At 42.4% G+C, this 16,637-nt stretch overlaps 1 protein-coding gene across 4 annotated transcripts in view; it reads right to left on the bottom strand.

The window, feature by feature from the left end:
• The window catches only part of Rap1gds1 (Rap1 GTPase-GDP dissociation stimulator 1), a 142,861-nt gene extending 127,265 nt beyond the window's left edge, over positions 1-15,596 (bottom strand). For all 4 annotated transcript variants that reach the window (XM_059266345.1, XM_059266344.1, XM_059266343.1 and 1 more), the window contains exon 1: positions 15,518-15,596. In XM_059266345.1, the coding sequence (XP_059122328.1) occupies positions 15,518-15,521 (4 nt within the window). In that variant the 5' untranslated portion in view covers positions 15,522-15,596. The remainder of the gene's footprint in view (positions 1-15,517) is intronic.
• Positions 15,597-16,637: the final 1,041 nt, after the last annotated feature.

Genomic DNA, 16,637 nt, shown 5'->3' on the forward strand with positions numbered 1-16,637 from the left:
GAGGCCATGGAGGAGGGCTGTTTATTGGGTTGCTCCTAAATGGTTTGCTCAGCCTGCTTTCTTACAGAACCCAGGAACATCTGCCCAGGGATGGCAGGGAAAACCCTTGAATATTAAAGAAGGTAATATGAGTGAGCCAATTTATTAAAATAAGTTCTTATGACACTGTCCTACAGAAGCATGGTCTAGCAGCAATATAAATATTAAATATGCTTTATAAGTACATATATATATACACATGATGTGGTAAAGATTTATCTTAACAAAAATTACTATGCAAAGTGCATATGTGCAGTACTTAGAGGACAATTTAGATAGCATTTAAGAAGTAGGGATATTAATAATGTTTGAAGAAAAACAAAATTAATAAGCATTTCCATTTAATGAAAACGCTAAACTTCATAAATTATACACTCCTTAGTTTTGGTTTATGTATAGCTGTAGCATATACTATAACTATTCATATGCATGAGTTTGTTCCCAATATGGGCTACAAGTGGCAAAAACACTGAGACCCTGCATCTACTCAGCATGTATCAACTCTAATGTTAATCTTGATTGTCAACTGGACAGGATTTAAAATCATCTGAACACAAAGATATGTCTAGAGTGTATTTCTAGTAATGTTGAACTGAGGAGAGAAGACTCAATATGAACGTGAGCAGCATGATCTCATGGGCTGGGGGCTCGGACCAGAGGAAATCAAGAAAAGGTAGTCAGACATAAGGCTGTGAGTTCCAGGCCAGCCAGGTTATGTAGAGAGACCTGTCTCAAACAAAAAAAAAAAAAAAAAAAAAGCAAAAAGGTGGCGGGGTGTGTGCGCGCGCGCACACACACACACACACACACACACACACACACACACACACACGCATGCTGAGCATTTGCATTCATCCCATTCTGCTTTCTAACTGCGGGTGTGACTGATCAGCTGCCTCCAGTCCCTGCCACCGTGACTTCCCTGCAGTGACTGGCTGTGCTCTCAAACTGTGGCAAAAAGGAGCCCTCTTTCCTTCCGTTGCTCTGTCAGGTGTTCGATGGCAGTGATGAGAAAGGGGACTAATGCATCTGTTACTTACCTACAGGGTGGAGCTCTTTCTTCATCCTACAAACTAACTGTAACTGCACATCGCCCATCACCTACCTCTGCCACTGCAGACAAAGCTAAGACTTCACACAAAATAAGACCAGATGAACTGAGTCAACTTCTAAAAAGTGACTCAATTCCACAACTTAAGTAACTTTGTAAGTTGATTGATTCAGATTGAATGCAAATTGACTCAGAAAATTATTTTTGTAGAAATTCATACAGTTCCAATTTTGTGGGGTTTTTTTTCATTTTAGTTTTGTATTTTTGTGTATATAAAACTCTACTATAGTATATTTTTTAAAAGATTTATTTATTTAAATAATTTATGTATGAGTACTCTATCTGCATGTATGCCTGCATGCCAGAGAGGGTATCAGATCTCATTACAGATAGTTGTGAGCCACCATGTGGTTGCTGGGAATTAAACTCAGGACCTTTGGAAGAGCAGCTACTGCTCTGAGCCATCTCTCCAGCCCCACCCCCCCATTAGTATATTTTTATTAGATGGGAAATTCAAACATTTTCACATTATTCCCCTGAGTGAAAATGTAATAGATCCTGACAACCTAACATTCATTTGTCCATTTCCTGTACTTACATCTTGTTACAAATTATGATATAAATTGCCTTGACTAAAAAATATTTTTATTATGACAAAAGTAATGACTTCATATGACTGTGGGGTTGCTTCTCTTGTTATTTCAGAAAGCTGATACAAAACTTTTTGAGCTACCTTCTTTCTTATAAAAAACATTGTGAGTAAGTAGCCAGGCGGTTGTAACATATGCCTTTAATCTCAGCACTTGGGAGACAGAGGCAGGCCAATCTCTGTGAGTTCTAGAACAGTCAGAGCTACACAGTGAAACCCTGTAGCTGAGGGCTTTGAGTTCAATCTACCCTAAGTAAATGTTCCAACAATGAGCTACAACCCAGGCCTCATGCATTCTGAAATGGAATGAAGATTATTTCAGTTAAGAGATACCACTGCCTTACTATAGTCGCGTTTAAGTAGAGAACCAAGAGAGTCAGCCGATCTTCATGATTTCAATCCTAAACTTTAATGCTTAAGAGCAGGGCACAGTTAAATTTTATTTCACATACACCAAAGAGTTCTATTTCCTGTTTTACACTGTCAATATGGTTTTAGCATACAACATGATAGAAATTACAAATCAATACATTATCTCTTTTGTATTTAGTCACAGAGCAAGTCACAGTAAGACCCAGGCTTAATTCTTTAAGAACTGAGCAAGAAAAATATTTGGGGTAATGTATTCTCCACAGGTTCCTAAATGGAAAGATTTACTATAGTTCCATACCAAATAGTGGTCAATAACCAAGATGTTATAAGACAATGAAGAAAAATCAAGGCAGATAAATTAACAAAGCTTGATAGCATGTTAACATTTTAAAAAGAAAGCCAAGAACCATACTGGCACAATGCTGGTGAAATGTAACCTGCCACTACCAAGCTGCTGTGGACTGCTGAAATGACTACAGAGGGGAAGCTCTAGAAGGAACCAAATGGGAGGAATAGACTTTTGAACCTCACTTCAACACACTTGTGAGCTAGCGTTCACAACAAGGAGCTGTGTAAACACAAAAATAAAATAACCACTTAAAACAGATCCACCCTGTTACAGTTCCTTACACCTACGGTGCCTGCAAGACCACCGAAGACCTCATAATACCAGCACTCTTTCACAAAGATTATTCCAGAATAATGTCTCAGTAGTTTATTATCCTGTGCTTCCCATCCAAGGCTCCATTTTATTTTTTTCTTAACTCTCACATTCCACTTAGCTCCTCAAGTTAGTACACAGGTTTAGACTTAATACTGAGGCTGCGAGCATCAACTCCTTCAGCATCAACTCAAGTACCTGCTTATGATGCATTGTTGATTCCTGGCACTTAAGGTTCAAGTTCTGCCCCAGATCCGAGGATATGTCTGACAGCAGAGGAAAACCACAGAACGGATTCAGACAAACTCTTAAGCTTATAATGGAAACAGAAGGTATGACTATTAAAACACTAATACATCACATACTTAAAACAAAAGACTAAAATCTGAACAAAAGATTACATCAGGCATCAACTAACTTATTTGCACTTCATATGCAAGTTCACCTTAAGGCCTGACCTGTAAACACCAAGCTAGAGAGAGATAGGTATGAGGAGAGGGTTCAAGCTATGAAGACAGGAGCATAGGAACCTGGGTGTGCTTCTGGAACTCCAGTGTTGGGGATGGGGGCACACACAGGAGCAGATCCCTGGAGCTCTCTGGCTAGCCAGGATAGCTGAATAGGTGAATCACAAATTCCATGAGACTCTCTCTCATCCTCCCTTCTTCTCCTGTAACTCATGCAGTGCTGCACAGTGGAGTCCACACCAGCTCAGCTCCACCTCAGTCCAGAAGAGTTTACGGTACCGCCTCTGCGCTCCTTTAAGTAGGTATGCTGGGGCCTGCCTCGGTCATACACAGAAGCGCTTCCAGTTCCTGCAGAATGCTTCTCCAACTCCAGGTTCTAGCCTACCTTGTACAGTTCTCACTTTCTTTTACAATTCTCTGTGTCCTCACCGCAGCACAGTGAGCCTTTTTTCTTCAGAGCTGTTCTTTTTTTTTTTTTTTTTTGGTTTTTCGAGACAGGGTTTCTCTGTGTAGCTTTGCGCCTTTCCTGGGACTCACTTGGTAGCCCAGGCTGGCCTCGAACTCACAGAGATCCGCCTGGCTCTGCCTCCCGAGTGCTGGGATTAAAGGCGTGCGCCACCACCGCCCAGCCAGAGCTGTTCTTACAGGTCAGGTGACCGTGGATGAACTTTGGCCTGTGTAAACTCAAGTGAACTGTTACTCAGGAAGCTGGCAACCGGGACTGTAGCTTAGTGGAAGCATGTACAGGTTTAGTATATGCAGGGCTCTGGGTTTGACCAGAAAGAAAGGTTAGAATAATGAAACTGCATATTCCAATGAAAATCCACCTTTTCCTCCCTTGGATACCCTTTCCTGGGTGTATCCTACCCTTCAGAGTTCCCTAGTCTATCACTGCTCAATAATTTAACAGTAAATATTCTGTTTAATTTACTGTGTGCTGAGCTGGGAAAATAGCTCAGCATGTGAGAACATGAGTTCAGTCCTCAGAGTTGACAGAAAAATGTTGGGCTGTTTGTGCTTCTAATCCTAGAGCTGTGAGGCAGAGCCTGTAGGCTCTCAGGGTTGCTGGCTAGACAGTCTGGCCTAATTAGTGAACTCTGGACCAATGGGAGACCCTGTCTCAAAGGAGAAAGACAGAAGCATATAGACATATATGCAACACACACACACACCCTACCTAAAATATTTACTGTATGGAAGAGATCATTTCCCCTAGACTTCTTGGCATTTATGTGCCATTATAATTATGTGAAAGGGAAATAATGTAAGGTACAATAAAAATAAGGCTCCCTCTCTGGAGATGCTCCACAACTGCATAATACCCTCTTCTTTCTTGAGATTTGTTTTTAACTCATTTTTAAGGCAATAGACAGAGCGATGCTTTCTTCTTCGCAAGGGAAGATTTATGTAACAGATAAAGGTATGTGTGTGTATTTATTGGCTGGCACCCTACATAAGTCTTTGGTGTCTTAGGTTTAGCGTTCTTCTTCTGCAGTACACTCTTCCACGTGTAGATAGTGGGGCCTGGAGAGATAGCTCAGCGGTTAAGAGCACTGGCTGCTCTTCCAGTGGACTCTGGTTCAATTCCCAGTATCCACATAGTGGCTAACAACCATCTGTAACTCCAGTTCCAGGGGATCTGACACCCTTGACCTACTTGGGCACCAGGCACACAAGTGGTACACAGACATACATGCAAACATCCAAATAAAGTATTTTTAAAATGCTCTGAACAATAAGCTAGGTCTTCAAACATATATATTTCGTGTTGCCTGTAATAGTATCTATCTAACGAATTCTGTGGTTTGTCTCCTGACTGGGACATGGACAGATACAGATCCATAGCCTTCTTGAGAACTGAGTAGCTATGTGAGGAAGGACTAAACATGTTATGTATAAAGTGATCAAAAATTAAGACAACATCAATTTTCTATTTATTCCAATATGAACTAGATGCCCACCAATCACTAAACATCACACTAATGTTAAAGACACAAAGATGAACACAACATAGCTCTCCCCAGTTTTCACAATACAGAAATTACTTTTTATTTTTATTTCTGTGAGCATTGCCTTTGCATATTCCAGTTAATTCCCAGAGGCAACTTGTTTTAGCACTTCTCATGTGTCCTTCCAGAAACACTCTGTGCCCATGTACACAGTACACATACACCCCTTCAAAACATAAGCAACCCAAATGCTAAAAATGACTTGTTGACTCACTTTTTTGGGAGATGGTGATTACTACTGAATGAAATAATACTCTGCCATACAGTGACCAGCATTTATAGGCAAAAATCTTCATATGCAAAACCCCAGAAAAACACAGGAAGCATTCTATGATGAATTTTAGTATCAATCTATTTCTTACTAAGGAAATGCTCCAATTATCATCATTCAACAAATCATACCAAAGTTACTGGCATGAACCAAGAGCTATATTATATTATGTGCACAGATTCCATGAGCTAGGAATATGCACATTCACGCTGTGGATTACTTATCTTCCCACAAAGTTCATACTTTCTATGCTGAGTCTTAGAGACTTGGGGTGACTCTGAAGTGCCCCAATGGCTGGATCTCGAACATCATCTCAACCACGCAATGGGTTCATTCTCTCGCAGGTCTGATGACTGGCCCAGAAGGGCTTGAGCACAGGACTGCTTTCCTAAGGCACTAACACTTCTCCACAGGGCTTCATTTACTTCCCACAGCAGCTCTGAGGTACACAGACTTCTCAGGGCTGTAGACAGACCAGTGTTGCTGCAAAGAAGCATCATTAACTTCTATGACTGGGACAAGAAAGTCGCTCAGAATCATTCCTGCTGAATTCTGCATTCAACTGATCAAAACCAAGTCATAGGTATACTCAGATTCTACAGAAGTAGATCCTAACTCTCAAAGGGGATAGCAAGTTATAGACAATTATGCGGGGCAAGAGCTTGTTATGACCATCTTTGAAAAACGTAATCTGCTATAATAATAATGTTCACTGCACGGCTATTTAAATACAATAAACATGACTCTCTTTGTTGGTTTAACTTCTGAATGTAAGATCAAGTTTTCCAAACATTATTATATTTTCAGCTTTGGAAACAGACGTTCACATTCACATATCTTATAAAATACCTGCAACTTTCTTGTGAAGTAAGTATTGTCAACCAAGTTGAATACAGAAGCTGAATAACTTGGCCAGAATTCATTCCAACGCTGGGATGAATCAAAGTTCTGGCCCTTCTTCTGTGCCGGCAGTTAGCACTTTGCACAGGTAAGTGAAACTCACTCTGTGCAGACCAGAACTGTGCAAAAATAACGACTTTCTGAAGGCTGCTCTACGTAGATGGAAGTTCTCCAAGAACGAAAATTTCCAGCCAAATTAACCAGTTGTACTAGGTAACAACTGTCTATATGTCTGAGTTTGTAATTAAAAACAAACCAAATGGTGAAATATGGCAGGGGACAGTCTCTGCCATAGTACCAAAGGGGATGTCTAATAGATAATCAGCTTTCTATAGGTGTTTAACTCATAAAGGAAATAAATTCTAGGAAAACAGTCTCGATCTTTACAAGTAATAAACACATATGCGTGCCAGAGAAATCTGGGCTCTATCATTATTTCAATTTTTGGAGTCTGTGTTTTCTCTGAGGATTCAAGGCTATGGCCTTATCCATTTCTATTATTCATTTCTTTACATTATTCTTTATCTACAGTTAAGAGTTTGAGCTTTTCCAAAAGTGGAAAAGGACCATTTACACAACTTGTTTTGTCACTTTCTATTAACACCAACTATGGTAATGTTGTCCTGTTTCTGATTTCATGGACAGTGCTTGTACAAACAGTGTCAAAGCCAGAAGCATGTCTTAATGGACAGGTGTTAATTCCCTCCTGCAGCTTAACATCATAACCTTTCCAAAAATGGATTTTTGCAGATAAAAGGAAATTAATCAGTTCACATGTAACTTTATATTTGTTTTGATTATATTTTAAACCAAACCTATTTTCTAATTTTATGAAAATCAGTTGGCATTCACATGTCTATGAGGCATACATTCATCAATTTTCTGCTTTGTTTATAATAATCAGCACCAACTACTTAATGAATTTTGAAACAAGAATATTTTCCAAGACTTACAGAAAATAGTTTTCTTCAACCTGACACAGCTCTTATTTTCACACTATCTAAGACAGTGTGCATGTCTCCAGCCTTCAAAGCAGCAGCGTGGAGAAGTACAATGAATTCTGCTTTGTCTGTTCTATTAAAAAAAAAATCCCAGCATGAATGAAGAGAACTTATTAATTATTTTAGATTATTGTAAATAACTTGTATAGTCTTTTTCAATAACTTAAAAATAACAGAGTAAGTAACTTAGCCATATTATTGTTTTGTCGTTCTCTTACAGGTAACAATTTTATGTTAAGTCTTCTGTGTTAGTGAAGTCTTTATTAGACAAAATAAAACAATACTCTTTAGAAACAATCTAATAGCCCTGTTATACGCTGATGATCCCATGATTTTCCCTAGAAAATAAAGTCAATGTTCAAAGGCCGAAAGTAAAGGAGGACTACGGAGGCACCTGGTCTGAAATAATGATGTTCTCATTAGGTACTCAAGTGCTGTTCGACTCTTAGAGGGGCGTCTCCCTCTCCTCTCCCTTCTTCTCTCCGTGTATCTGCCTGGATTGCCCACCTGCCTCTAAGCTGCCTTGCTACAGGCCAATGCAGCTTTATCAACCAGATATCAACTTTGCAGGATATAAAATATGTTAGAAAGTCCATAGAGTTTTACATTAATTCAATTCCTTAAATGAATCCATGATATCACTTTCATGGCACTCATGTGTGTCCAGCCTTAATGAAGGATTCTCCACTCAGTACTAATCAGTTGTGTCATGTAGGAATGCAGGTCTAATGAAGCCACATTTTTGGACTATTTACGAAGTCAACATTTCATTTCCACCAGCATGTCAAATCAAGAAGTTTATAGACAGACCTCAATTTATATTTTATAGCATTAGGATGGTGCAAAAGAAATACATATTGGGGATAAATCATACTTTGAACTGTTCCTACGCCAGTGAATATTAGTACAATCCTTATTCTCAGTATCATGGATAGTTTTATAGTTTACTGGGTTACCATAGTATTCTGTAGGTAAGTTAGACCACAAGTATTAACTTATTGTATTTTCTACTTACAACAGAGTTCTCTTTCAGCAAACCAATATAATGACACTGTAAATTGAGGACCATCTTACCTTCAAATACTATGCTTTCAAGAAATTTAAAGTGTTACGTAGATTATTTTGTCATTAAGTGGATAGCAAATCATGGTATTATATACTAACATTGTAGCTATACTAGAAAAATACAGAATACATAAATATCACCAAACTAAACATTCATCACATTCCCAACTCACAGGATAGCAATCATCAAAGAGATGATGATAACAAAATATCTTGTCACAGCATTACTTCTTCATGAAAATTACGGTGCAAACCAAGTTAATTTCCAAGTGGCACATTTCTTACTCAGGCAAGAAAAAAATTACTTACCCATGGTGAGTTAATTACATTTGACTGCAACAACCAAATCTCAACATGCTTATTGAAGAATAAATAGCCTTTTAGGGTCTGGGGAGGTGCTTTACGGCAGCTTTTTCCCTAGGCATAACAGGATTCCACCCTGGGCTTTGCCCTGGTAGCTATGGTAACTAGAGCAGAAGAATACAGTGCTAGTCAGGTCTATGGTACTAGTAATGGTACTAGAGTTACTGGGACTCCCTAGGGAGTGGAAGCAAGAGTCAGAACCTCACCTGAGATTCACCACCCCACCCCCAACTGCAAGCGATCTTGGGAGATGCCAAGAGTGTAAGGAATTAGAGGTTTCAATGAAAGCAGGACTCTATGATGACGCTTCCATGTTGTAGCCATTATGATGGGGTAGACCTGGCAGTGATGCAGCTGTTGGGGGGGGGGAGGAGAGGAAACATGCATGCACCTGTAAGCAAGCCCTCAACCTGCAAGCCCTACAAACTCACTGGTCTGACCAGGTCGGACTCTGGTCTACCTTGGATATGTCTGGGTGATTGGATGTTCCTTTGTGCCTTCCCGAGGAAAGTCAATGCAAGAGGAACCAGCTCAGCAGGCAAAGTGTTTGCTCTGCAAAACTGGAGACCTGACTTTGACCACCAGCGTCCACTAAAAACAGCAGGGCGTCGGGCGGGCGAGTGCTTGCAACACTACTGACAGGCAACTGGGAGTTACGGCAAAGCCTAACTGAAAACTGAACCAAAGAGCTTTGAGGAACTTCCCCTGGCTCTGGCAAGCTACCTGTTAGCAGTTGTTTGTTGTTGTTGTTTTGTTTTCCAAGAAGTCAATCCCAAACTACTGAAGAATTTAGTTCAATAAAGCTTTTACATAGAACAATGATATGACAGAGTATTTTCAAAGCTAAGAAAAAGCTAATCCTGTATAACCTGAAGTGGAATCCACTAAGATGTGTTACAACCAGGTGGCAAAAATATACGAGGATTACAAAGAGGCCAGTTTAGCCAACTTACAAACTACGTTTTAAAAACATACCATCTTTGAAGCTTACTATTCTGCACTAACCGGTTTTTAGGGAGAAAAACATTTAATCCATCGTGTATCATGTGACTGTATCACAAGTAGGGAACGTCGTTTGCACTCACAGACTTAACCACCCCACTACTGGTTCTGTCTACCTCTATCAGGGAGGACACTGAAAACTCTCAACTTGCCTTACCGTAAGAAAGCCCAGTGAATCAGCATTTGTAGGGTTGTAGTTAATTACAAACAAAATCAGGACATATAAGATGCTCTAAACAAAAAGAAATGCTTGCTACAAATAGCAAAGGAAGACAAGACAGACAGAAAGACAGAACTAACCCAAACCTGTGTCTTTGAAAATTAGATTTGCCTGCCAATTTGATGTTTCCTAATGCATCTCATCTCAAAGTCAATGTGAAACTTATATGAGAGATTTATATTACAGTAAAGCCATCTGGACAACACTGCTCAAATCAGAAGTAACAACTGATCTGTTCTGGGCAGTTCCTGGGTTGTCAACCGTTAAACAAGACCTCCAGGTATACACAAAACTTAACAGGTATATTTTTCAAGCTCAAACTACAGTTGCAGCTTTTCACAAACTCACCAGGAGCCCCCACTGAGTTTTCAATTGGAAGTAGTTAATCTGAATGCAAATTGGGAAATATCAAGAGAACAGGGAAGAATTCTCAAAATGCCTCACATATAAGCAATATGTTCATTAAGAACGTATTAGAGCACAGAACCCTGTGTTTAACCCTCAACACATCCAAAACAAGAAAGAAAGAAAACTGTATGTATCTGGAAATATCTATGTAAAAAAACTTCAAAGACAAAAGTCATAAAATTACTTTCAAGACCTGCATTAACGGGTGAAGATGTACAATCAATTCTGATAGTATAAGTTAGAACCATAATTAAGTGAAATGCAATCCTTCAAAACAATTCAATCTTTTCACTTAGTACTACACAAGCTGTGTTCAATCAATGTTACTGTGTTTTTAACTCAAGCAAAAGATTGCAGTTGTTTATCTCCTTTCACTGTGTATTTCTTTTATCTGTTAAGTACTCTTTACTTTGCCTCCTGGCCGGAAAAGTCTAAAATACTTACCATATGGCCCTTTACAGAAAAAAGTCTGCCAGCCTCTGCTATGTGGTGGTGATATTCCCAGTACAGCACCACCTGAGACTGTCTTAACGCAAACCCACCGAATCAGAATCGTGAGCTGCCAGGCTCTGCTATGTGGTGGTGTTATTCCCAATACAGCATCACCTGAGACTGTCTTAATGCACACCCACTGAATCAGAATCGTGAGTTGCCCCAGTCATTTTTTTTAACAAGCTCTCCAGATGATTCTTATGCAAGCTAAAATTTGAAAACTACTACTTTAAAAATCAAAATTTTTAGAATGTTCTATCCTCTTGGATAAATTATTTCTTTGACTCAGTAAAATATGGCCTGTCACCCAATTGTTGAACTGTTGAAAAGATTTTTAAATTATATAAAGTGTAGCATGGTAACTGATATCAACCGTTGGTAATTACCATCTCAATGGTATTCTGAAGACTCCTGTACTGGCCCATGAGACAGGTTTATTAATTTTTAGGAATTCTGAGTTACTAAAATCACTACTGAAAATTAATCAATAGGCATGTAGGTGAGACATATTAAAATAGGTATTTATATTATGCAAACCATCATTACTTTTTTACTATATTATTATTTGTGTCCATGAAATTATTACTTCTATAGGGTGAGTATACGATATAATCATGTAAGGAAATCAATAATCACTAAAAATAAATCCAATTATATATTGAACTCAAATAAGTTTCAATTAATTTTTCATATACTGATGTTAAATAATCTAGTAGATACAAAGTTGGAGAGAGAAGAGAGTATACCAAGAGGTGTATCTAAAGTCATTCTGGGAAAACAGAGGGGAAAAACATCTGGAATTCTGGAACTCTGGAATTTGCAAATACTGCTAGTCACAGCTAGTAGCCCAACTTAACCATTCCCACCATCGCTGTCCTCATCCCTGACTGGATTCCAGGAATTCTTTGAGTACCAATACTGTACAAACACATGCACTGAAAGAATTCTATCCCTCTGCGGTTTGAACACAGGCCCCATCTCAGCCCACATTAGAAAAACTTTGTAGGCCATTTATTTAGACAGAGCTAACAAACTGGTTCAAACACTTGAGTTACTTTGTTAAGGAGAAATTGACATTTTAAAACTAAGAAAAACCATCGGACATAGATAGGAATGAATGTAAGACATCTTACATTCATTTCAAACTTAAATTTCAAATGTCGTAAAATTTTGTAATCAAAACAGACTTTGTACTGCTCTGGTTTGAATGATTTTGCTCTCTCCAAAGCTCACATTAAACCAAAATGTATGTCTCTAAGACAGAGAGACATAAAAGAGAATGTCAAAGAAGTGTGAGACACTATCATGAAACGACCATTATGGCCAAGTAAGAGAACAGCAGCAGTCTACTGCATAAAGACATTTAAAGGTTCCCTCAACAAGTCCAAACTCGCCAGCTTAGCATTTAACATCTACCACTATTTGGTAATTGCTAATATTTTTTCACTTCTGTCACCCACCGTTTCTGAAATGTTTCTCTAGCTAAATGGGGTTTTTTAATCACACCCTAGAAACTTCTTCAAAATTCCCTATTTCCACTCGTCACCCCCCTCTTCCTAGTCCGCAGACTGAGCTCTACCTTTTAGAAGCGTAACTAACTAACCTTTGGTTCACCTAACACTCCCCTAAAACCTCTACATCCCAGCACCTTTGTAACACATGCAAAGACATTTTGTATCATTTGCAGATTTCTTCACCTTAAAAGAAGATTTTATGTTGCTGTTTGAGACAGGGTAACTTTTCCTTTTAATCCTGCCAGGCAGTCCAGGCTGGCCTCGAACTCATCAGATCTCTTGACCCTCCTGCCTCAGCCTTTCCTCCAATGTAGTGAGACTGTATGTGTGTGCCATTACACCCGCTACTTATACATTTACTCCTATTACAGTTATTTGTGGGTCATATAGTTCCTAAGAGTGTAAGAAATACGAAGTATGGCTGTCTTACTCAGTTTTCTCCTCCCCATAGTATACTTCATTGGATCAATTTTCAACCAATACTGGATTATAATAACATATACACATAAAGTAATAGCTGCCTGAAAGGCTACGGAGAAAACTACCTTTGTTTCTTAGGGAGAAAAGTCCGTGCCATAAAAGTATCCTTTTAAGGGGTCCACCTGGGGCTCAAACATGCACAAGGCCCTGGTTCAATCCCCAGTACCACAAAACCAAAACAGACTATCTTTAAAGTAAGTTAAATACACCTTATTTATTTCTTTAAAAGAGAGTAAAAAGTAATTCCCCTATCATTAATTAGTATATCTTAGGAGCTGTTATAACTTCACTGGCTCAGATATAAAATTATCTTCTAAGGTTTCAATGTATTATTTTATATACCTCCTGATCATACACAAACATCTTAACCACTGGAAATAGCATTAGAGAAGGAAAGGAAACGACTTAGTTTCCTGAGAAGTAGAGTTGACTTCAAAACCCATACCCCTGAGACAATGCAACTTTTCTTTCTTTCTTTTTTTTAAATCAGAGGCTTTACAACTAGTTCTGCTCCTGGTTCATCTATACCTCTGTGTCTACCAATCGATGTATTTGTTCAGGACTTACATTTTCAATTCAAGAGCTGGAAGAAAATAATAGAATTAAGAATAATTTGACCAAATTTTACTAAACACCTACTATGTGAAAAGCACTAAAAGAGATACAAAAATTAAGACATAAAATTAATCTTCTTACACTCAAGATTAAGTGTATAAAACATATAAATAACCCCATTAGAGATTATGTAAATGCTAAAAAAATTTTCTAACAAGGCACTCCAAATGCTAGGAGGAGGGGGCACAGGTTTCTGAGAAGTTCCAAAAGAAGATGGGGTTCTATTTGGCTTCTTCTCATGTCTTTAATTTTAATCAAGCATTCATGATTTGCAGGATTATTAAATAACTTTATCTGTCTTGGGTATTTTTATTCCCCAGTTTACGACTGACTTCGGATATTTCCCCCACTGAAAAAATACTGATTCAATATTTTGAGTGCTTAGCTAAAATTGAGTTTTAACTAAATCTCACCTTGAAAAAAAAAAGACTTTTTTCTACACTAAACCTGTAATTAAAAATCCTTTGAAATGCAGATTTTAATCTGTAATCTGGATTAGTATTCATTAAAAATTCTATTCCTAGAGAAAGGGACATATAAATGGGATTACGCTGGTTTTTATTTAAAAAATTGTTTCAAGTGTCAGTAGTATTCAATTAGAAGAAAAGCAAGTGAACTTAAAATTCAGGGTCATGGTTTTTTTGTTGTTGTTGTTTTGTTTTGTTTCTTCAAACCACCTCCTCCTCCTCCAACTGTCTTTATCCTACTGAACTGTCAAAGGTCTGCCTCGAAGCTCCTGGCATTTGCTCTTCCGGGAAACTCCTACCACATCATTTCTAAATCAGACACTTCCTTGCGGATTCAGAATTGCCACGGCCTAACCCTGAACATGCGTTGAGCACGGTCCTGACAGATGAAACGACCACACTCTTAAATAACTTGCACAGCGGAGTGGGGAAAGTCCAAGTGGAGGGACGCCAAGAAAGCCCATTTAAAGAAGAGGAAATCACATAGACAGAGTGGAAGCAAACGGGAACGTGTGCTGGGAAGATGATCTGAGTTGTTACTATCCAAGGAAACTTTTCGCTCTTAATTACAGGACAGAATGATCAGGTGTTTTGGAATTCTACACAGGTAAACAGTATCTGATGAAGATTTCAGGTTCAAATATATACCGTTTTATCAAGCATTTGCTTTGGCATATGAATTTGCCATCTCTTGGGATTAAGTAAATAGAATGGAACTAGAATCAGATTATGCAGATTTAGGCAGGGGGAGCTGGGAGAGAATAACCAGCGTGTCAATTCCGTAACGTGCTACAATGGGTAACAACGTGTTACAGTTTCCTGCTACTGTAGCCAGAAGGAGGAAATCCAGAAAACCGCTTGAGCACGGGAGCCGTGCACACCGCTGTCCACCCCGCACTAATTCAACAGCTAGCGGCTCCCGCCAGCCTCGCGTGGCCCACGGTCATCCCCCTCGGGCTCGGAGGCTGTCCCCCTCTCGCGTTCCGCTGCAAGTCGCCCTCTACCCCGAACAACTTGCCGGCTCTCCCCGCGCCGGCGCCGGCTGCAGGCAGGCTAGCTGGGGAAGAGGTCGCGCCCACGGGCAGGAAGTTCCGCCAAGTGCCCGGGCTCGCGGTGGGGACCGAGCCTGCAGCCGCCGCCGCCGCAGCAGCAGCAGCAGCAGCAGAGCAGCGGCAGCACGGCGGCCTCCCAGCCCCGGGGACGCCCCGCGCGGCCCGGCGCCGGCAGCAGGCATGGAGGAAGGGAGGCCGGGCCGCCCGGGCGCCCGCCGACCCCACCCCGCGCGCGACCCCGCCGGCCCGGCTCCCCGCGTGCGCCCGCGGTCCCCGGGGAGGGCCGCCGCCCGGCACCCCGAGGACCGGGAGACGGGGGGGAACCCGGCAACTTTGCACGGGAAAATGCTTTGCCACCCTTGCAGCACGCTGAGGGGAAAAAAAAAAAATGTCAGGCGATGACGGCGGGGAGGACTTACCCATGTTCCTCCTACAGAGTGAGGACCGGCAGGGCGAGGCGAAGGGTTCGGGTGCAGGCGGACGGACGGACCGGCGGGCGGGCGGGCGGGCGGCGCGGCGCAGCGGCGTCCTCCCTCTACCTCCGCGTCTCCCGCAGCCAGGGAGGGACCCGCGGGGGGCGGCCGCCGGGGAGGAGCAGCGGCTGCGGCTGCGGCTGCGGCTGCGGGCCGGCGGCGGCGGCGGCGGCGGGGACGAGCGGCGGGGGGCGGGGCGGGGCGGGGCGGGGCGGCCGGGCGCAGCCTGCGGCGGGCGCGGCTGCCAGCGAGCGAGCGAGCGAGCGTGCGGTCGGGCGGGCGGGCGGGCGGGCGGGCGCCGAGGCGCCGAGCCTTCCCGAGAAGCGCCCGCCCGACGCGCGGCCGAGCGCCCCGCCCTCCCCGCCGAGCATGCTCAGTGAGGCCAGCTACGGCCCACGGCGGTGCGAGCCTGAGCTCGCTGGGGTGGGTCTGCGGGCCGGCGCCGAGGAGCCTGACTTCTGTCGCCTAAAGGGCGGAGGCCGGACCGGAGTCGCCAGGCTGTGGGGACAGAGCTCCTCCCCACCCCCCACCCCCGGGAAGGAGCGTGCAGGGCAGTGCAGCGGACGCCCCTGTCGAGCACGTGCGGGGCAGAGGAGCCGGAGGATGCGGATGCCCGCGGGCGTGTCCCCGGGCCGCGGCAGGCTGTCCTGCAGGGCTGGCGGGAAAGCGGGTCGAGCCGGACCGCGGCCGCAAGGTCACGGCCTTCCCTGGGCGAGCGCTCGCCTAAAGACCTTTAACCGGGCAGCCGTCGGGCCGGGCCCTCCGGGGTGTGCCCTCCGGGGTGTGCCCGCCGCTCTCGTGCAGAGCCGGGGAGGGAGGAAGACCTGCTCAAGTCAGAAAAATTACAAGTCCAACTGCGGGCCGGGGTAACCCGGTGGAGGATGAGCAACCCCGCCCGGGACTGAGGTGCCCCCATCGCTGGCACCCTCGCCACCGGGCATGCGCGTGGGGCTTGGACCCTCGCTGCGCTCTCTGCACGGAGAGGAGGCTTTAGGAGACCTGCACTTGTTCTGACCCCTGTGTGGTTGATTAGGACCTGGATTCTGGCGATCTGTAGGAAGGAGAT

Source organism: Peromyscus eremicus, chromosome 6, assembly GCF_949786415.1.
Source record: "Peromyscus eremicus chromosome 6, PerEre_H2_v1, whole genome shotgun sequence".
Classification (NCBI taxonomy): Eukaryota; Metazoa; Chordata; class Mammalia; order Rodentia; family Cricetidae; genus Peromyscus; species Peromyscus eremicus.